Below are 21,890 nucleotides of genomic sequence, written 5' to 3'. Positions count from 1 at the left end.
ATATGAAATGAAATGTTAAATATCGCCGTGGTCCCAAAAACGTATTTATAGGTTTTTAATGTTTTTTTATGCTAAAGCATACAGAAAGCTTTGATGCAGCCTCTGAGCTGAAAAGGTCGCTTAAAGCAAGGGTAGTTATTATAAAAAATGGCCAGCAGGTGGCAGCAGAGTATACGAGATCAACCAGGGCCATGTTGCACCTCTTTTCCCCAGTGTTGCAACTTTAGCTCTATTCTAATGCTAATTGCTGCAAAACAGAAACAGATAGAAATATACTTTTTTTTCTCCAGAGAAAAAAGAAGAAGAAAAAAAAGAAATATACTTTTTTTTCCTGATGAAGGTTTTACAGCAATAGAACACAATATTTTGTGGGCCTTGCTAAATCAGTCAAAAGCCAGTAAAACAGCTGGGAGCGAAGGGGGTTGCTTCAGTGAAAATGGCTGGGAATGAACGAGTTAAACACATCAGAGTTTCTAAAATGATCTGTTTTAAAAGTAGCTACACAGTAATAACATTTAGAAGCAAACGTCAAGGACACGCCTTCTGTCAACACACGCTCGTACTCGATCACATTTTAATTTCAGCGTGGTCACGTTCTTAACTTTTTGAGATGTTTCTTCCCTGGTTTAGAACGTCTGATCTGTACCAAGTGGGGCTTTTTATAGCTCCCTATTATTAGCGTCACATAATCTCATACATGTAGACAGACGTCTGCCCCCCGCTTGCTCCGATTTACGTTTAAGGAGTTACCGCCGTTAACATGGATTATACGTTACGATGTCGTAAATATGACGACTGCCGTTTTGTTAGAGCAAATAATGTGCATATTCTTCTGATGTAGTCTGCTAGCGAGCATTGTGCGTAGTATTACTGTGTTCAGTCAAAATCCAGGTACTGAAGTCATATGCACAGGATTACTGGCCATTGTTTTGTGTGTGTGTGCGTCCGTTAAATCCTTTAACTCCGTTCTAAAGTAGCTTAGCAGGTTGTGGTCCTTCTGCAGCGCTGCACTCGGATCATGTTGTTGACTCGAGCAATAGGGCCGCCGCACGTCAACTCTCGTCGTGTTTGGTGATGGATGCGTTCTGGAAAACGGAAGGCACAATGGCGCATGGATTATTGATTTTTAATTGGATTTCGATCGATTTCCTGTATGCCGTTTGGATTTAATTTTCTACGTCCCTTTACTGCCGCCATCTATCCGATCGGTTCTTACCTACTGAGTGTTGAAGAATGCAGTGTGTCCCGGTACCCTGATGTCTACAAAAACTGCCGGGCGTCTCCTGGCCGGAAGGAGACTGAGGGCGGCCTTCGCCAGGCGCCCTCGGAGCCCCCCTGCCAAAAAGGCCAGCACGGTGAGTTAAATAGCGTACGTGCAAACATGATAAGCTGAACGGGCTTATGCGGCCACTCGCGCTAATTAGTGTCCAGACACAGATAAGCAATAGTTTTGTCTGCGTTTCTGTTGGGCTCGGCGGCCCCGCCCCCAGTTCCCAAATTTGACAAACTGCTAAGTCGTAAGGGAAATAAAAGACATCACGTACGGTAAAACCGCATTCAAACAATATTACCGAAACACCCGACTGGCCTACTCGCAGCCCCCTTTCTGTCCTTCATATTACTTGTGTATCAGTGGCGCGACAGCGTGAAACTGTGACACTGACCTTCACCAGCAAAATGGCTGATCCAGGACAAACAGTCTTGAACTGGCAATTCTGCAACGGTAGCTCATCGGTGTGGACTTGACCTGAGCCAGAACATTAGATTCAAAAGGGCATTACTGCAATCGAGGAGCGTGTTAATGAGGTCGGGAAGGCAGTAAGCGGCAAATCTGCTCCCAAAAGCCAGAATTACAAAGCAGTCAATCCATTTATTGGGCAAGCATGCCGTACAACAGAGACGGACGGCGCTAGTAAATCTGGATTAAGTGTGGAATTGCCGGGACGGAAAAAAAGTAGCAATTAGCACGCTGGAGGAATTTTAACAACAATAAAATCAGGTGGACAACATTCACATGCTCGTTTTAAAACTGATCAAACGGATCATCATGACTTTAGTTCAATTCCCGATCTGCAGCTTGGAATGGAAAGAGTGGCTTAGCTTAGTTGATCTTAGCATAGGCGATCAACTTTGGCCCTGCCACGGTAAGCTTCCTCTCCCTTCAGGGGTCCTGGCGACAAGCCATCTGGAACAACATACAAAGTAACCGCAGCAGAGCCATCTCAAATAGTTTTTACACTGAATTTAGTAACAGCCAAACAGTGCAGCTGCCTGCATTCAAAGTATCCTGATGCATGTCAAAGTATAAATTGTGTCACACAGTGTTTTGCTATCGGCTTTCATCATCCCATCATGTTTTTTATTTTTTTATTTTTTTAATTTTTTTATTGTTTTTTGTCTTTTTTTTCTTTTTCTTCTTTCCTCTTTTGTTCTCTTTTCTTTTTTCCCCTTTTTTTCTCCCTTTTTCCACCTTATCCCCACCCCTCCCCCCGCCCCCCAACCCAAAGTGTGTTATGTGCCCTATATGTCTATAAAAGTGTATTGTGCAAAACTAGTGCAGTGAGTTAAGAGGAGCGACCAGCGCCCCCCCCCAACCGGGCGGGGGCGGGAGGCGCACCCGCCCACCAAACCCCCATCCACCATCATGTTTATTTATAATAAAAATTAAATATGGGAAATATGAGTTGAAAACATGACTGTATCTAATGTATTGTCCATCCTTGTTACCTTTTGAGGAGTGTAATGACAAATGGTGTATTAGTGCCACCAACTTCTATTGCCCTCCAACTGCGAGGAAACAAATGTGAATTGATGGTGGCTGGATGGTTTTGAAATCAGGTCATGGGCGTCTAAAGCACACTCGTAGCATCTCAGATTTTTGGCCATATAAATCATGCCAGCAAGGACGGCTTATATCTTGTATCTGACTTGCAAACAAAGTTTATGAATAAACTTGTACTCTTAATAAAAAAATGATGTTATCTAGAATTTTTGGGGGAAATCTTCTGACAAAAGAGTGATCGTATTTGAGGAGAGTGGAAAACGGTAGGAAATGTAAGCGACATCCCCACCAACTCTAAAAAACGATCAGTCAATTTCAGGGCATATCAGACAGTTTTTCACACTCGCATTCACATTATGGCCATGTTATAATCTCCAATCAACTTTTCTTTTCTTTTTTTCTGGAGAGCTCAGTATTGTTCATTCGGTAATTTTACCGATTTGACATGTCATCATCATTGCGCTCTCTTTTGTTTTTTGTTTTTTTTATGTTTTTTTTAATTTTGTCAACTTTATCAGCAAGCATATGTAAAAGGGGCTACTAACTGTCATTGATGCTGATGCAATGGTGTCCTTTGGGAGCAGACCTCGATCAGTGGTAAACGCTGGTACCAACTTGTAGTGCAACTTGGTGGAGTTGGATGTAACAACTGCAAGAAATTTTCACTTGCATTGAAGTCTCACATAAGAGCCAATCAGTAAACAAACTACAGAATGACCTTATCCTCATGAGGTTGGTGATTGACCAGAAGTGATCCAGTTCTGGCATTCAGGGCACCCGGCGGGCCCTCAGTTGCGAGGGGCCCTTTCTTACGCTGGAGACGGAACCAGAATTACTAACGTATGCTAATGCAGTGAGCCAAGATTCTCTCTCCATCTCCATCTGGATCTTCTTCTCCGGTACGCGTTATTTCACGTAACTGAATCTGAACCATCAGCCTTCATCTTGTATTGTCTGCTGCTGATTCCGCCGCCATTTTCTGACTCTCTGACCGGCATATTTCTGTTTCCGTACTTGATGGCGTCTTCCGATCGCTCTCTCCTCTCCCCTCCATTGCTGGCGGCGTGCAGATCTTTCAGGTGCAGAAGGTACGCATCGTACTCAAAGCGTGCGCTTCAAGCAAGTCAATATTGGCCATGGGTTCACTGTTTCATGACTCTTGTTTTTGTTTTGTTTTTTTAGAAATATTATGGCTTGAATCCCAAATCAGATGACAGATCAGACAGCAAATGGGGAGATATTGAACAATGGATGGTACCGTTTTTTGCACTGCCCAACTTCAATGCACGTTTAATCCGTAATTGTTTTGAGTTGCAATTTTGGTGTGTGGCATTTACAGTGTGGCTTTTTGTTGTTTACGTTTTGTTCTTCACACAAGACTACGCATCGGAATGAAGCAAAGCTTTGATCCTCTGTAAAAATCGGTTTTAGGAGAGCAGGGTTGACTATTTGGCTTGTCGTCAGCATGACCATCTGCCCTCTCCGTGTGGACTGCATGAGATTTGCTGTGTCTTAATTTCTCATGTCATGACTGAGTTTAATGTTACTAGGAAAGTTTAATCAGTGTGTGTTGGCTGTGTTGATGTGAACAATTACTAACCATGACTAAACAATGTAAGTTTTTGGCATTCGATCAGCATTATGCAGTGCTTCAAGCCCCTGTAAAGTGGAAATGTGCACATAAATGTGTGGTGTAAATTTGTCACACCACAGGAGTGTTGCTAACAACACTTCCAAATTTGGATAATTCATAAGATTGCCCAAATATATGGAATCAGAATAGGGGAAAATCATATCGTTCTCTTGTGGGTGTGTCTGCAGAATAGCTCGGGCTGTACGATATTAGAAAATAATTGCGATATTGATATTATTGCGATATTCAACATGTACATAAAGAAATTACATTTTTATTATCTCATGAAAGAATCCATTTTTTTCCTGCAGCTAAATAAGCAAACTCAATATATTCTTAATTAATTATAATGACCTCTCGATAAGGTTCAACAATTAGATGGCGGTGCACATTTTAGTTAGCGGCTAAATTCCATATGAAACTTATTGCATGTCTTTGTGATATGCATATTGCATGGGCCAATATCGCTATATTGACATTTTTTTCCGATATATTGTGCAGCTCTATGTGCAGTACTATGGTTTCAGATTTTGGTGTACGATTATAATCTGAAAAAAACGCGGGTTTACGGTTAATCATAAAACCAGTTAATCGCTGCACCCCTGATTATGACCTGGAAAAATGGATGCTACTTGTCTAGCATACTGTATTTCCTAAATGTCTACACTTAACTTAACGTTTTGCCACATAAAAATATTGGCTTACTCCTGCGGCTGGAAAATACCCTACCAGGTTGTTTTAGGGTTTTTCCATGCTGCGACGATGAGGCGTTCTAAAGAAGCCACGGAAGCCCAAATGCTCAGCCTCACACGCTGGCTGTCAAGTCAGACTTAACTCTCAGAATCTCCAAAATTCACTACTACGTAGGTCAGTCTTTGCACATTTCCAGCAACTATCTTTAAAAAATATATATATTTCAAAACAATTTAATGAATTCACTTTACAGGGCCTTTAATTTCTTATGTAATGACTCAGTTGAAATTGCACTAAAAACATCACGTGTTGGACGTGAGCTGCTACTAACCATGATGAAAGCAAAGAGAACTTATATTAAGAGTGGTGATCAAATGTGTTCGAACCCCTGTCACAAAGAGACAAAGAGCATCATGAAGTGCTTTAATGTCAACTCTTTCGAATCTACCTCCATCTCCTGTGCGTGACCTGCATCTTTGTGGCGTCTCCTCCTTCACGTCCCCCCTCCTTTTCCCTTCATCACCTTCATCTGCCTTCCTCCCACCATGCAGGAGGACAGTGAGCGATACTCACGACCCTCACAGACGCACACGGTTTGTAGTCCTCCCTTTTTGTTTCCATCTCATCCGTCAAAACGAATATTTTCAGTCCTTTGCTAGAATCTATGCTAAAGCTACTAAAAATGTGTGGGTATTGGCAAAATGTGCATTCAAATGAAATTTCTTTGGAAAAATGAAATTAAAGATTTCAAGGTTTTGCATCGCAATAAAAAGTAGGAAATCGAAAAAGTTTTTTTTAAGTCAATATTATAGTCAACAAAAGCATACTTTTGATTGTTACTCATGTGATAATCAAATTCTTGGAATTGGGAATTTGAAACATTCATCAATTATCAAAAGGATAAATAAATAACTCTTTAAAGTGACTCTATGTAATACGACAAACTTTTTAATTGAGCCACTGAAATGAATGACGTTTTTCAGAATATTCATGTTTGAAATGCACCTACGGAAACGAATACGTCTTGTGTTCACATCTTGTTTCTACAAGGTAGCAATAGTTCAACCTCCTGTCTTACGATGGCTCTCTTTATTGGGCATAATTAATATTGGACAAAAAACCCGAATTGTCCTTTGAAAATCTGTCTTGTTTTCCTCACACAGCTTTCAGATGACGACGAACGGATATCCGTGGGCAGCCGAGGCAGCGTCAGGGTCAGTATGAAAACACAAATTCTGAAGTTTCAGTGTGTACAGTGTCTCGCTTTTGGATTGGGAAATGTGAAAATGCATTCTCTTGAACTGCCGCCCAAAACGGAGTCGCTGAGAGACGACATACAGCATTATGGGAAAATGGATTTTGGAAACGCTTCCGTGAAATGTCTCTGAACGAGTTGTCGGGAGTTTTGATGGATTGTGACATGCAAATGTGAAAAAGCAATGTTTAAAAAAAAAAAAGTTTTTATGGTAGCTCATGTGCACTTGTTTTTTTCGAGTCGGTGGTATCAACAAGTGTTGGAATTTTCTGTATAGTTTTGTTTTTTAAATTTAGTTTTCAATTAGTTTCGAGATCAGGTTTGTTAGTTTTTAGTTGTAGTATCAGTTTTTTTGTTTTTTTATTGTGAAAAATTATATAAACATCTCTAAGTATTGTGCAGTAAAATAAAATCTGAAGAAAAACATTTGAAATGAACCCCCAAAGGCTCATGTAATAAATTAATTGAGATGAAAACAAAGGACATTTCGTATGTTTAGTAAACGTAAAATGTAGTTTTCCATTTGTTTGTTTTCATTTCATTTCGCAAACGAAAATGCTTTTTCAACTTTACCTTTGGGTTATTTCGTTAAATAATGGTTGTCTTATACCACGGTGGAAGAGGGCGGGGTAAACTGCAGCTCATTTGCATGAAACCGTATTTCAGCGGGGATCTAAAATGGGTGAAGTGTGCTAATTAATTCTTTGAGGGTATTTTGACGAAAGGATGTCACAGACATGTTAAAGGACTGATGGAAACGGTCTTGAATTTTAGGGTGGGAAATGGTTTCTTTTTAAAAGAGAGTCTGGCAGAGTCGCTGATGTTTTATATCTCTTGCACAGTCGGATCTTGATGCAGTTCACGGTGCCGGGGTAAGACTAATGCTGTGGAATGAAAACGTTCAACAATAGAATAATTCTGTATGTTTTGTGCTGTATTTTTCTTTCCCGCCTGTGCATGAATGATACTTCTGTGATGGTTTTTGAGCTTAGTGTATAATACATTAAACCGATTAATATTGGCATTTGCAGGTATCTACTATGAGTAGTGATGGGAAAATAAAGCTCTTAAAGCACTTGCAATATTTTTTGACTCCCCTAGATGGCACTCGTGGTTCAAAGATGCAATGGAAATGTAATCAATTTTTATCTTTAAACCAAGAGCACCATCTAGAGGAGTTAAAAAATATCGCAAGTGTTTCATGAAGCTTCATTTTCCCATCATTAACTATGAGTGTCATGTTGCTCTTTTAAACAACATTCACACCCTTTCTTGATTTCTGATTGTGAATGTCTGACATTTGGTAACCTTGTGGTCAATGTGCTTTTTTTTTTTTTTTTTTTGCTGTTGCCTTGAATGTTTAAGCCAGTGTTTGCCAATGTTTCCCATAAACGAGGTCAATTTGATCCACAACATAACATTTTTGCGTGTAATTTTGGTGTACGTTGGTGTGGCGATTTCAGGTATCGGTTGCGTTGTGAAAATAATCGTATTTGTTGCTATCCTCATCCTGATCTCATTCTTTCTGTCACCCTCAAGGGCTCGTCCTTGCTCTCGCATAAGTCCAAGAAAAAGAAGAAACATAAGCACAAAGAGAAGGATGTATGTCATTGTCAAACGATTGCGGCTTGAATCATCTTTTGAGGGAAATGACAAATCACTTTTGCACTCTCGCTTTGTAGAGGAACGGCCATGATGATGATTACAGTGTTCTGTCCAGCCGGGTTAGTAGCCGTTTGTTAAAAGTATGCAGAATTCTAACATGTCAACAAGTCGGTCAAATAATTCTATTGGCGCTGCAGTGGTTTGAGAAAACACTTAACACTCGATTAACTCGTTGTACTCTGAATTTGGAGGCTTTAACAAAACTGTTCATTGTTTTTAGTGAAAGTTGAGTGTTGTGTGCGTGCGCATGATTTGTTTACTTTGCTGGTGAGCTAGTGTCGACCTACGACTTTTTGTTTGTTTACTGGATTACACATACGGGTTGCAGGCTGGGTTTGATAAGAGTTGCCTTGTGACTGACAGGTGACACGGCATCAAGGACACTTGTGTTGTTTCAGCACACGCTGTAAATAAGATAGTCCAACCGATATTACACTGCAAAAAGAACAGTAGAAAAATTCAGAAAAAAAATTATAGTAAAATAAGAAAATTATTACTTCAATTAAACAAAATTATCTGCCACAGAACAAGAAATTTATACTTAAATTTACCTGTAAGATTAAAAAAAAAAAAAATAATAATAATAATACTAGGCCCATATCAACACCAGCGGTCTTGAAAATAGTATTTTTAGACTAAAATCAAGTAATGTTGACTTTTTTCAAGCTGTAATAAATAGAACTATTTTCTTAAAATACACAAGAATTTTTTTTTACGCTTGGTTAACAAAGCGTAAGTGTCAAGCAGGGAGGTAACATGGCCCATTTTTATTGTCTTTGGTATGACCCGGTCAGGGATTGAACCCACAACCTCCGAGTCTGAGGGTAGGCATTCTGCCACTAGACCACTGAGCTGGAAAAAATCAGCTTAGTAAATATAACAAAATGCACTTTGGGCTGATTGTTTTCATACTTGTGTTTTTTGCATTTATCTTATTTTACTATATTATGCAAAATCTTAAACTAAGAACATTCAATTTATGAAACCCCAGTTCAGGGCATTTAATGTTGGTTAGTTGCCATCTTAAAATGGGGAAAATGCTTGTCTTAAGACACTCGAGGCTAAGACTGCTTGATGAAATAAGATAATTAAGTAATAAGTATCTTAAAATAAGGCTCAATTGTCTGACAATTTTATTTTAAGTAAAAATAACTTGTAAAAGCAAAATAAGCAAATGCAGGTTAAATTTAAGAAATGATATCTTACTTAAAATGTCACTTTTTGCAGTGTAATAATGGATTGTCCTTGGCATATTTTGGCAAAAACCTTTTGCAGACATGTCATAACCCTTTGAAATTGTGGATGTCGCTTTTTTATTTTCTATTTTTTTTAATTGTCTTCATCCCAATCCTATTTTTGACTTGACGACTGTGGCCTCCCTCTCTCAGGCATCTTACGCCTCCTCTGACTTGTACACCCTCAATGGTCTGTCCACCGGCAGGAATCCGGGTTCAACTGGTTCCCACCAGGTTCGTATGGGGAACAAAAAAAGACGAGGGCTGCCCTCGACTCGCACCTCTGTCAAGAGACTCGTTTGCCAACATCACACTTGATCAGCCAGTCATATCATAGCCATCATTTCATTGACTTTTTATGGACTCGGCGGCCATTTTGCAGCACATTTGGATCATTCTTAAGCACTTGATTGAGGTCTTTTTTAGCCCCATAGCAAAGGATCAGGAATGGAGCACTGCCAGTCGACCACTTTTGAACTCTTGAGTAGCTTACATCCAGATGTGCAGGAGGTTTCTTACCAATGAATAGCGATGTTTAAATGTAAACATGCTAAAGCGTGAGCAAGAAGTGTACGTGTCGTCTGTATCATGTCGCATGAAATGCAGAGCTCCTTATACGAGGACAGTCTCTGCTCCGGCTCGCGGCGAGTGTCCGGAACCAACTCTGGCTCCCATGTAAGTGCATTTTTTTTTTGGCATGGGCAAATTTTTGGTGTGGAGTGTGAGCTAAAAAAATTATGAACTAATTTTGACTTGTTGTGATTTGGTGTGTCAAAAGTTTGAATTTGTTTTGACTTGATGTGTGTGACGGTATTCTAACAGCGCCTGGCAGATGTTTGAAGTGGTGGCGTTAAAACTAGTGCTGTCAAAGTTAAAGCATCAATTGATTAATTCATCACAAAAAAAGATCAGATTAATCAGCTGATTAATCACACTATTATTTTTTTTTACCATAGATTATCCTTTAGCATGACAGCGGCTACGTTTAAGGTAACACAGGTTGTGTTTCAGCAATAAATATAATTTCATGCATTAAAGTAAAGCATTTGATAAATGTTTGCGTGTCACATTTAGAATATTTGTTCATGTCAAAATATTGGGGTCATTTTTTTTCCCCATTTTTAATTATGCAAGTAATTAACTGATTGGAAAAAGAGGAGGATGAGCGTGTGCAGTGGATCAAAAAAATGTTGAAGACGTCCTCATAACATTAAATGTCAAAAGAATGAATACATAATTGGTGCTCTTCAAATTTGGCGGGATTTTTTTTTTTTATAAAAACTTTTTTATTAAGCAATTAATCATGATTATAATCAAAATTCTAAGATGTGGTTAATCTGATTTAAAAATGTAATCTTTGACAGCTCTAGTTAAAATGTAACTGATGATCCCTCCAATTTAAATTTTTACAATTGCCTACATTAACTCATTAACTGCCAGCTGTTTTTTTTTTTCAGGAGAGCTCAGTATTGTTCATTCGATTTGACATCATCATTGCTCTCCTTTTTTTTAAAAAAACAAATAAATTTAAAAAAATAATAATAAAAATGTTGTTTTTTCTCTTTTTTTTTTTAAATATATATACATACACAACTGCCAGCTGTTTTAAAAGCAAAGTTCCCCGTATCGCCAGACAATTTAGAGCATTTTTACAGATCTTTAATTCTGTGACAACAAAAGGACCGAAACTTAAAAAAATAAAAATCTGATCAACATGCGAAGACAATTAATTAGCTGCTTCTTTTTAATTTCAAAGAAATTTGTCAAACAAAGCAGGGATTTTGACGTTAATAGTTTTATTTGCGTTTCTGTCACCTCTGACTGCAAAACAACAAAAACAAGACTGAAAAAAGTTTTTGGATGGCAAAATAATAGCCTGGAAAAACCGTAAGCAATTGAGTCTGCTCACAGGCTCATCAAGTGTATTTCTGAGATGAGCAAACAGAATGAATGAACCAATCAGTGAAGGGCTAACATAGCATCAGAAAAGCAACTTATGTGCACTACTTCCATATTTTGACCTCGTGTAGTTGCCCTAGTTGGTGAACAAATATGGCCGCCTTTTTGCATATGCGCCCCTCAGATCGTGTCGTGGTCTTAGATGGTATTTTGGCACACATCTTCGTTTGAAATAAATGAAGGTTGTCAGCTGCTGGAGTTTTAATGGCGTTGTGTTTCTGGTCATTTAAAACTGATCTTAATGCCGAATGAAACTATTCAACAGTCTCCCGTGCGCCATTTTGAGTGACGTCGTTCACCAAGAATACGTGTCAGTGAATAAACGTACGGTTGGTTTTTGGGCCGAGCCGCGGTCGAGGGCAAGCTGCCCGGACCCAAAAAGTGGGTGTGGCTTGCCAGGCTATCAAAAATACTGAAGTGTCACATCATATCAACGTACTTCTTTGACACCAACTACTACCCTCCTCTTACCCAGGGCTGGGTGGCATCTTGTGGTGTCAAAGACCTCAGAACCCATGAATGGGTGACCACATAAATAAATGACTAGCAGACTTCGGGTCTATGGAGTGGAGCAGAGGATCATGCTGTTGTTCTACCGGGCTGCATTGGAAAGTATCATCAGATACGGCATTGCGGCCTGGTACGGCAACCTGACTGTGCAGTCGAGGTCACAGATTGCCGGTCCGTCACCGGACTGACACAGAAAATCGTTACTGACCCGACTCACATTCTGCATCATGAGTTGCAGCTACTGCCTTCCGGCAGGAGATTCAGGGCCCCCAGAACCAGGCTGAACCGCAACAAGAACTCATTCCTGCCGACATCCATCAAACTGCTTAACAACCGACATTAACTGCTGCACTTTTTATTTAATTTGAATTTTATCTCTTTCTATTCTGTTGTTTTCTCTTTATTGTAAAGCTGGACGGAGTCCAGGAAAAAATTCCCCACAGGGAAAATAAAAGTATATCGTATCGTGTCGTATCTTAACAAGTAGCTGACTAAAAATATGAAGACTTTGTGAATGATGAACCGCAAATAGGCATGCATGTGAGACTAGCTTGAGCATGCGCATGTTTTTCCACATGGAAGCGTCACCATGTGTTTCCTTGACAGCCTTTAGAGTACAGTAGCTACCGCAGCTCCAACTCCAGAACTTCCAGCCGGGCCAATTCTGCCCGTACCAGCCCAGTGGTGAGCCCTCCACGTAGCCTTCCTGCTGAAATCTTTTGTTGGTTCTGACACTTTTGTTTGGCTGTCTGCGGTCTCAACCCTGTGGTGGCCCATCTAGGACAACTGTGGCTCTGTTGTCAGTCTGATAAGAAGCACTTCCAGTAGCAGAGGACTCCCCAGGGATCTGGACGATGTTACGATACCCGATTTTTCCGACGTGAGTCTCGTTTGTACCCGCAGGAGGCCGAGACCTTTTGAGATTGCTGTTTTAGTCTCCTGCATCCTTCCTTTTGTGCAATTAACCCAACAAGCGATTGTGTTTGTTTCTTGTTCCGTTGGTTGATTTGTGTGTTAGCCTGCACCGTCGCAAGATAACGTTGAAAGGATTGCTTTGTTAATCTGAAGATCGGTTCTTAATCTCTTAGCCGGTCTAATGTGCTAGTCAGTGCATACAGTTTCATATTTGCAGCCGTCACATCCTAGTGTTTGTGTCTGAATTTTGAAAAAGGCTACATGAAGGTAAATTGATTTTGTAATTGCTCGTGTACAATCCAGTCAAGAGAGCGTAAATCATCTTACCTATTGAAAATAATCCGTTTTTTATCATCCGCCTAATTTTTCAATTTTGTTGTACAAAGGTATTGCCACATTTACACATGAGACAATTTGAATGCTCTTTTTTTCTCATCAAAGCAACACTAAGGAACTTCCAGTTTATGTTGATTATGGCGGCGCCATATTGAACAAACGCGGTAATGTTATGCCTGAAGGAAGACCACATTTCCCATGAGGACAAGCGCATTGCGTCGTTTTTCCAGGCCAATGTTGACGAACTTTTCATTTGTTTTGCAGCCTCTGCCAGGAAATCATTAATAGTGCGACAACATTCAAACTGCCATCCGTTTTTTTTAGTAACAAAAGGGGGAAGAGACGTATGTCATACATAAAGCAGTCAGCACATTTGTAGTTTTTTGCGTGGCAGTGTTCCTACTATCCTCCTCAAAGTTGCTTAGTGCCATTAAAAATGATCCCCTCAGGCCATGGCAAAGGTAACCTTCAACTAGTTTTAAGTTACATCGAAAAAGTTATGAAAATATTTTATTAAGGTTGAAAAGTTCCTTAGTGCTACTTTAATGCATTGCTGAGATGTCGGATCGAGACTCGGTAAATCAGCAGATGCTCAAAATCAAGTGACGGGTTCAAAAAAAAAAAAAGGGGGGGATCGGGAGTCGGGACATCCCTGCTCCGGTGTGCAAATTGAAACAAAATCAATCTTTTCTTCGCCGCCTATTTCCGCTCATGTGTTCTGTGTGCAAGCCGTTCAGAAAAGTGCCAATTTGCTACACTAATTGACTAGCGTGATTTGGTGATGATGAAGTGCTGCCTCTGCATGTGAAAATACAAGAAATTGGGTTCTCTTCTTTACACTATGGACTTCTAAAGCTGATACTGAGTGTTGGCCCCTCAATGGAGTGTGTCTTTGGGGCACATCTGAACTGAAAATATGAACATGCTTTTTTTTCCTTCAATTGTGGGGGGGGGATGCTGAATGACCTGAATTAAGGATTTTGGCACTGGTCTTTTTCTTGTCTGGTTGTGAACCCCGTGGCCAAGTATATGTCCGCCTGACTTGGCCCTAAATTTCTTTTGATCTTGCCTCCGCAGGTCGACGACAGGGATTATCTTGAGAAAGTAAGTAGAACAACAAACACGGAGCAGGTTCTGCTGCCTTTTTTTTTATTTGCGTTACTCAACCGTGCCTTGATAATGTCACTTTTCGCAGGGTTCTCGAACAGCTTCTGCATTATCAGCGACCACTCTCGCCTCTCTGGGCGGAACTTCCTCACGGAGAGGAAGTGTAGAAACGGCCATCACGCTAGATGCTGAAACGGCCACAAGAGAAATTAAGGTAGTGCCACGGATCATCTGCATTCGTTCTACAAACGTGTCAGTACTTTTTCCCTCCTGCTTTTTGCCTCTGCCGAACTCTCTCACTGATGCTTCTCTTGCACGCTTGCTGTTGCTCTTTTCACCAGGAAATTCATGAACTGAAGGATCAGATTCAAGATGTGGAATCCAAATATACTCAGAACCTAAAAGAAGTCAAGGTATAAGAACCTGAGACTGATTTTTAATGTCTGCGCCGTAATTTACTTGACTTAACAAAGTTGGGAAAAAAATGAGTGCAACTATTTCAGTCCTTCCTGTTTAGAAAGTTAGACCATTGAACTTGGCCTTGTATTATACATATATGTTTATAACGAAATTACCTTAAAAACTAATGGTATTAATAATTACTAAGTACTTTTAATAAGTAATTAATTAATTATATTACTTTTAATAAGTAATTAATTAATTATATTACTTTTAATAAGTAATATAATTAATAAGTACTAATAATTGGTATTTATTTGAATATTATTATCCTAGATAAAATAACATTTCATAAATGATTAGCTGTAGAGAAGACCAATTATGAACATGCATAGTGCTCAACAGCACCATCTGGTGGGGACCGGCTCCACTGGCCCCAAATGCAGAGACCTCACTGGCTCTCACAATGTTCCCCCAGTATCATCATTTGTACCTCCACTATATCACTTTTTGTTTATGGGAACTTAACTTAATGCCCTCACAAGTGGGAAAGGAGAGCCACGTTTGTGATGTATTCTCGTAGTATTTGTGAACAAATACCGCGAGAATTCAGCTTGCTGGCTTGGAGCAACAAAACTGGGATAAAAAAACAAAACAAAGACTTTATTCAAGGGCATGTACTCGCACGCGCAACAGCTCGACACAGAGGCTGCAGTTACACTTCAAGCCAGAGGTGGCAGTCGTGAGTCAAAACGTGACAAACTCCACAAAGCACCTTTAACCTGAAATGGGATCAAGACTTAGACTATGAGAGTTAAGATCAAGTTCAAAGTCGGAGATTTGCACCAAGACGCAGATCTTGAGTAATACAATTGCAAAGTCATTTCCAGAAAAAAAAGCACACGGTCAACAAATCGTGCCATTAACTTTTGAATCAAAAGGAAGTCGAGACTAAGAATTTAAAGATTAAGTCAAGATCATGACCAGGTTTATTAAGTCCTAACCCCGTAAGTGGTCCTGATGCACGATACAAGTTACCATTCACTTTTCAACTTCATTTCTCATTTAGCAGGTACGCTAAACTGCATTTATGCTTTCTCTCGTGTTTCTACATATTATACAGGGTGTCCATAAAGTCTCTTTACCATTTCAAAATTTTTTTAAAAATGCAATTGATTAGATATTTTATTTAGATTTGTTCTATTGTATTCAGCGTTTATTAAAGTTTTTTATCACACTGCATTTGTGTGTTTCAGGGATCCTGTTTGTCAAAGGTCAAAGGTCGCCCACTCCTTCCTTTATATAACACTGTCCCTGTCTCCATAAATTTCTTGTGCCATGCACGAATTGACGGACGTGATGGTGGATTTCATCCATACTTAGTTCTATAGTTTCGCTGAGTCGGCCTATCCGATTTTGTTTCAATAAACCACGAGACACATTGCGCCTTCTCTTGAGGGGTAGCCATTTTGTAGGGGTTCATTCAACATCACCTCTTTGACAAACAGGATCCCTGAAACACACAAATGCAGTGTGATAAAAAAAAACTTTAATAAACACTGAATACAATAGAACAAATCTGAATAAAATATCGAATCAATTGCATTTTTAGTACATTTTTGAAATGGTAAAGAGACTTTATGGACACCCTGTACAACTTAACTCTTTGACTGCCAGACGTTTTCAGAAAAGGGATGCCGTGGGTGCCAGCTGATTTAAGCATTTTTGACTGATCTTTCAAGGTCCACAGAAAATTATGTGTTTGGACTATGGAAACACGCATACTACCAAATGAAAGATTGGACTCTCATCTTTCATCAGAAAAAAAAGTTTGTTTCTACTTTATTCCGTTTTTCAGTAATCAACAATAGAAAATGGTTAGTTTCACCTCTGTTTTGAAACAAACGTCTTTTAACGTCTTTGGCACTCCTCCCTAGGATTTTACTAAACGGTATTTAACGTTTTTGGCAGTCAAAGAGTTAACTGATGTAGGAAAACGTAACAAGATCAAAATGAATACATGTTTCTAGGAGGCGCTAACAGAAGTGGAGGAGAAGTACCGCAAGGCCATGGTGTCCAACGCCCAACTGGACAATGAAAAAAGCAACCTGATGTACCAGGTGGACACGCTCAAAGACTCGCTGACAGAACTAGAAGAACTCCTGTCCGAGTCCAGGCGCGACTTTGAGGACAAGGTCAAGGTAGCGCATGCAATTGTGTATTTCCCTTTACGGGTTGTCAGGACCAGCAAAGCATTCTGGTGTCGCAGTTGGGTTCTGGGACTGCTTTGTACCTGGTACGGAGGGTCTTGGAGTCGGTACAACGAAATCTCAGACGACCAAGTCATTCCAGAAGGAAATGTACTTCCTGCCCAGTGTGAGAACGTTTGCTCGTGGGTCGTTCAAACAGGATATCAGGGATGTGATTTTTCCGCTAATTCGCGGAATTCCGCTTTTTTTATCTCCCCCCCAAAAAAATATATATATTTTTTTTTTGGTTTTGTTTTAGTAGTTCATTGTGTATGCACATGACTCCGACAGATAACATCTTCTGCTATAACAAAGACATTTGTGGTATGCTCTAATATGAGTTACTTTTCATTTGGTCATGATACAATTATTTGTTCATGAAATTTGAACTCTTCAACATTATTTATGTGTTAACTTAGTAATCACATTAGTTAGATATGATGATATTCTCAGTGATAGTTTTTAAAAGCAAAGGCAGTCCAATGTTTTTGAATGTGACTGATTTTGAGTTGACTAAAACTGCCATTTTATATGGGATAGTTGAACTGAATTGAAAATTTATGCTGTTGTTTTGTCTATTTCTTTGTCATGTGAGTGCATTGAAAGTACTTAAAAACACGGAAAACCCATGAGCTCCGGGGGGCTTTGCCCCCCGTGTCCCCCCACCAGGGCACTGCCCTGGACCTGCCCCCAGACCCCCGGCTAAATTTTCAGATAATTTCACTTTGGTCAAATCACATCCCTGGGATATTGACCCAAGAAGACACACACAATATTTAACCAAGATCACTTTCATGAGTTGTCATGGGGTTTCTTTGTGGGTTTTTTTTTGGTGTCTGTGTCTTCATTGACTTCCAATCCCCCCCACAGGAGTTTGACCGCGAGAAGCATGCCCACGGTGTGCTTCAGTTCCAGTTCAACGAAATGAAAGAGACGCTGAAACAAAGCGAGGAGCTGCTAAATGTGAGTATTTACTTGATGCGGTGTTAATGACGCTTGCCACCGTGAGCAGGAGCAGATAAAAACGGGCCCGTCGCTCGCACGCTCAGATTTCATTTCACGCATATTTTCCCTTTCACACACAAACCTTGTCTGTGTTTTCTTTTTCCCCGGCTTTTATTTCATCCGTCTTCTCTTGCCACTGTAGGAGATCCGCCAGTTGCGTATGAAACAGGAGAGTTTTGCTAGGGAGATTTCTGACTTGCAGGAGACGGTGGAGTGGAAGGATAAGAAAATTGGGGTACGGCCCGCTTCGGCAGGTTCTGTGTTTCTGTCATCGACTTTGGCCGGCATGAAAATGACATCACTGTTCTCACTTTCCTCTTCTAACTGCCTCGACACGTTTCACTTTCCTCTCCATTCTGCAACGCGAACCTGCTCAGGCCTTAGAGCGACAGAAAGAATACACGGATGCAATCCGAAATGAGCGAGATGAACTCAGAGAAGAGGTGGTGAAGCTGAAAGATATTCTCAAGGTACTCAAAATGTTTGCCAAACACATCTTGTGGAGCTCTGACAGTTCTACAGCAACAATATGTGTTGTTGTTTTTTTTAATTTGGTAGCAAGTGGAAAAAACGCTCCTAAATTTGTCTTTGAAGGATCTTTTGAAATGTCCAAAATGACTCTTTAATGGCTGCTTCAATCCTCATACTAGATATTCATGAATGAAACTGGATTTGGAGGTTGAAGGCTTTTTTTTTGTAAGCACTCACAAAGGCTATTTATTTGGTCGAAGAAAGTCGATGACAAAGTCATGTAGAAATCTTATGTAAAAATGCAGTAAAGGACGCTGGATATTGTTTGGGCAAGTCTTAAAACAGGACAAACGTAAAATTCTCAAGGACACGTTCCTGAAATTGAACAGGAAGTCAGACATTTTGCAGCCATTTTGGACTGACAAACTAGTCCGTGAAAATTTGCCCAAATAAATCCAAATTGGAAGCATTTATCTTAAAACAGATGTCCCACGCTAAATTACCACTTCTTTTTTTTTTGCGGCCACTTTTACCTTTTTTTTTTTTTTTTTATGTGAAGCTTATGATAGCGACTGTTTTGTTTTCCCACCAGAAACACGGAATAGTACTGGGACCCGATCTGAGCATGAATGGCGACGCTAGTGAGACGGAAACAGACGTCACCACCTGTGGAGACGGCGCCCCCCAGCCGGCTCAGGGTTCGACGACCTCCCCCTCGGAAGGGAGCAGCATGCTCGGTAAAACCCGCTCTGAAGCAAAGCGTCTTTCCTTCTTATGCATGGCTTTGCATCGATCCAACTCACCGCAGTTTTCATACAGCTGTCATTTGAATTTTAATAATTGTATTTTTGGACTAACACGAGTTTTCACTCTCTCTGGTGCTTCTTATGACACCTCTGATTTGTATCAAATAGCTTTAAGAGGAACTACACGCCATTATTTCATCATAAGTGGTCAATTAGGATCACATTGCAATCCATTGGAATTACATTTATGTTCAGGGATGTGATTTTTCCGCTAATTCGCGGAATTCCGCTTTTTTTATCTCCCCCCCCAAAAAAAAAAAATCAGATTTTTTTTTTTTTTTTAGTAGTTCATTGTGTATGCACATGACTCCGACAGATAACATCTTCTGCTATAACAAAGACATTTGTGGTATGCTCTAATATGAGTTACTTTTCATTTGGTCATGATACAATTATTTGTTCATGAAATTTGAACTCTTCAACATTATTTATGTGTTAACTTAGTAATCACATTAGTTAGATATGATGATATTCTCAGTGATAGTTTTTAAAAGCAAAGGCAGTCCAATGTTTTTGAATGTGACTGATTTTGAGTTGACTAAAACTGCCATTTTATATGGGGTAGTTCAATATACATTGAAAATTGATGCTGTTGTTTTGTCTATTTCTTTGTCATGTGAGTGCATTGAAAGTACTTAAAAACACGGACCCTGGACCTAGCTGGGTGCCAGCGGCCCCCAGACCCCCGGCTAAATTTTCAGATAATTTCACTTTGGTCAAATCACATCCCTGTATGTTATTTCTGACTGAATTTCAACCAATTATCTACAGTATTTAATCAAGGCTTCTAAAATTTAGTGTGTGTGATTTATCTTCTATTATTCTCTGGAGAAAAAAAACTTAAAAAAAAAAAGTGATTTACTGTTGGGGTTGAAAAACTGCATTTGAACCCTTTCAAATATTTTTCAACCTTTTTATTTTTTCCTCTTTTTCCTCCTATATCCGTAAAAGCTGTGAATGTGACTGGTGTCATGTGGTGTGACTGAGTTGTAACTTGTGTTGCTGTACTTATCTGACACCACACAGATGTTCAGCTTCTCGAAATCTCAATTGTGCTCTTCTCTCTGCATTCTCTTACACCACTGGTGCTCCCCCCTGGTCCTTTTTTCCGTGCGGTTCTCTGAATCAAAACGGGTTCTTCTGCTGTCACTCTCCTACTGAAGGCTGCTCTTGAAAATGATGCCTCCGTTCGGCCTCCGTTCACAGTCTGCTCTTCATGATTTCTCAGGAAGCTCACAGAAGACTCAGTTGCGAAGTAGAGGAAAGGAAGAGGTGGATCAACAACAGCACGGAGAAGTGTTTGAGGAAGGCCGCACCGGTCACCCGAGCGCCGACAGGCTCTCGAAAACTGATGAGACGTCAAGGCCCGTTATCGAAAATGACCGTGGCCTTAGCCAGGGCGCGCAGATTGCACGGCCAGTCGCAAACACCGGGCGTGAAATAGTTCGAGAAAGCGCAAGTCCTGCTGAAACAATTCCACAGGTCAACTGGGATTTAGATGAAACGGACACGCAAATAAATGGTAGCACTGAAGAGAATTCCACGCAGCCAAACAAACATTTGGAAGGTCATTTGAGGAAAACAGAACTATTTGTACAAGAACCGTGTCCCCAAGAAAATCGGGCAGATCATGAAACAAGTTGCCAAGTAGATGTTAATGAGTCCGAATCATGTCACCAAGAAGAAATAAAAGATTTTGAATCATGTCCCAAAGAAGATCTAAAATGCTCTGAACTTTGTCCCCATGTACAAGATGTTAAAGATCCAGAATCTTCTCTCAAAGTAGATGTGACCGATTTGGAATCACATTCCCAAGAAGAAGACGTAAACGATCCGGAATTATGTCGCCAAGGGGATGCCAAAAATTCGGAGTCACGCCTTCAAGGAGATCAACAAGATTCTAAATCCTATTCTGAAGTAAATGTCAAAGATTTGCAATCATGTCCAACAGAGGAAGACCTGAAAGATCCAGAATTATGTCTGGAAGTAGATGCGAATTCTCAATTGCTTCCTCAAGATAGCATACAAAGTTTTGACTCGCTTCACAAAGTAGACGTCAAAGATTCTGAAAATGATCCCCAAGAGGATATGAACGATTCAGAATCATTTGCCAAAGGACCTCCAAATGATTCCGAGTCATGTCCCCAAGGACATACTGTCAAAGATTCGGAATCTAGTCCCCAAGTAGATGTAAAAGATTTTGAGTCACGTCCACTTAAACAAGACACAAAAGATCCAGAGTTTGGTCTCCAGGCGGATTCCAAGGAATCGGAATCTTGCCCTCGAGAAAATGTTCACGATTCTAAATTACATTGCCAAGTAGAAGATGGCCAAAATTTGGAATTGTGTCCTCACATAGATGTGAAAGATTCTGAATTCTGCTCTCAAGAAGGCATACAAGATTTTGACTCGTGTCCTCAAGTAGACATCAAAAATTTTAAATCGCGTCTCCATGAAGAAAACGAAAAAGAGCCGGAATTGGGTCTCCTAGTAGACGTAAAAAATTCTGATTTGTGTCCTCAAGTGGAAGATGTAAAGGATTCTGACTCGAATCCCCAACAGGATTCTAAATTGTGTTCCCAAGTACAAGTTGCCAAAGATTCAGAACCTTGTCTGCAATTAGTCCATCCCGAGTCCAACACTGAACTGCAGCACGAAACTGCTGAGGCAAGCAGCGACGGGTCAGGAAACGTTTTAACCAAGCATGCGTTAAAGGCGCGTGGGAAAAAGAAAAAGAAGAAGAGGAGAGGCAAAAAGAAAGGCGCCTCCCTTGAGGAAGGAAATCAGCCAAGGGACAAAATGGAGGAAAATGTGACCGATCAACAAAACGTTCAGATAGCAGATTTGGGAAACGACGGGTCTGCTGCAGG

The 21,890-nt window shown here is 40.2% G+C and overlaps 1 protein-coding gene across 1 annotated transcript in view; it reads left to right on the top strand.

Moving 5' to 3' along the window:
* lrrfip1a (leucine rich repeat (in FLII) interacting protein 1a) overlaps window positions 1-21,890 on the top strand; it is a 37,729-nt gene that overhangs the window by 8,905 nt on the left and 6,934 nt on the right. Inside the window, exons 3-22 of the mRNA XM_077579949.1 lie at window positions 3,853-3,870; window positions 3,965-4,036; window positions 5,660-5,701; window positions 6,272-6,322; window positions 7,206-7,235; window positions 7,903-7,965; window positions 8,046-8,087; window positions 9,417-9,497; window positions 9,870-9,938; window positions 12,339-12,416; window positions 12,514-12,612; window positions 14,061-14,087; window positions 14,179-14,304; window positions 14,432-14,503; window positions 16,520-16,690; window positions 17,609-17,701; window positions 17,886-17,978; window positions 18,121-18,213; window positions 18,807-18,951; window positions 20,249-21,890. The exon at window positions 20,249-21,890 is cut by the window's right edge and continues 1,539 nt beyond it. Of these exons, the coding sequence (XP_077436075.1) occupies window positions 3,853-3,870; window positions 3,965-4,036; window positions 5,660-5,701; window positions 6,272-6,322; window positions 7,206-7,235; window positions 7,903-7,965; window positions 8,046-8,087; window positions 9,417-9,497; window positions 9,870-9,938; window positions 12,339-12,416; window positions 12,514-12,612; window positions 14,061-14,087; window positions 14,179-14,304; window positions 14,432-14,503; window positions 16,520-16,690; window positions 17,609-17,701; window positions 17,886-17,978; window positions 18,121-18,213; window positions 18,807-18,951; window positions 20,249-21,890 (3,107 nt within the window). The remainder of the gene's footprint in view (window positions 1-3,852; window positions 3,871-3,964; window positions 4,037-5,659; window positions 5,702-6,271; window positions 6,323-7,205; window positions 7,236-7,902; window positions 7,966-8,045; window positions 8,088-9,416; window positions 9,498-9,869; window positions 9,939-12,338; window positions 12,417-12,513; window positions 12,613-14,060; window positions 14,088-14,178; window positions 14,305-14,431; window positions 14,504-16,519; window positions 16,691-17,608; window positions 17,702-17,885; window positions 17,979-18,120; window positions 18,214-18,806; window positions 18,952-20,248) is intronic.

Source organism: Vanacampus margaritifer, chromosome 11 (assembly GCF_051991255.1).
Source record: "Vanacampus margaritifer isolate UIUO_Vmar chromosome 11, RoL_Vmar_1.0, whole genome shotgun sequence".
NCBI classification, from domain to species: Eukaryota; Metazoa; Chordata; class Actinopteri; order Syngnathiformes; family Syngnathidae; genus Vanacampus; species Vanacampus margaritifer.
The sequence above is the reverse complement of the archived record's forward strand: the minus strand, read 5'-3'. Positions and strand labels throughout refer to the sequence as shown.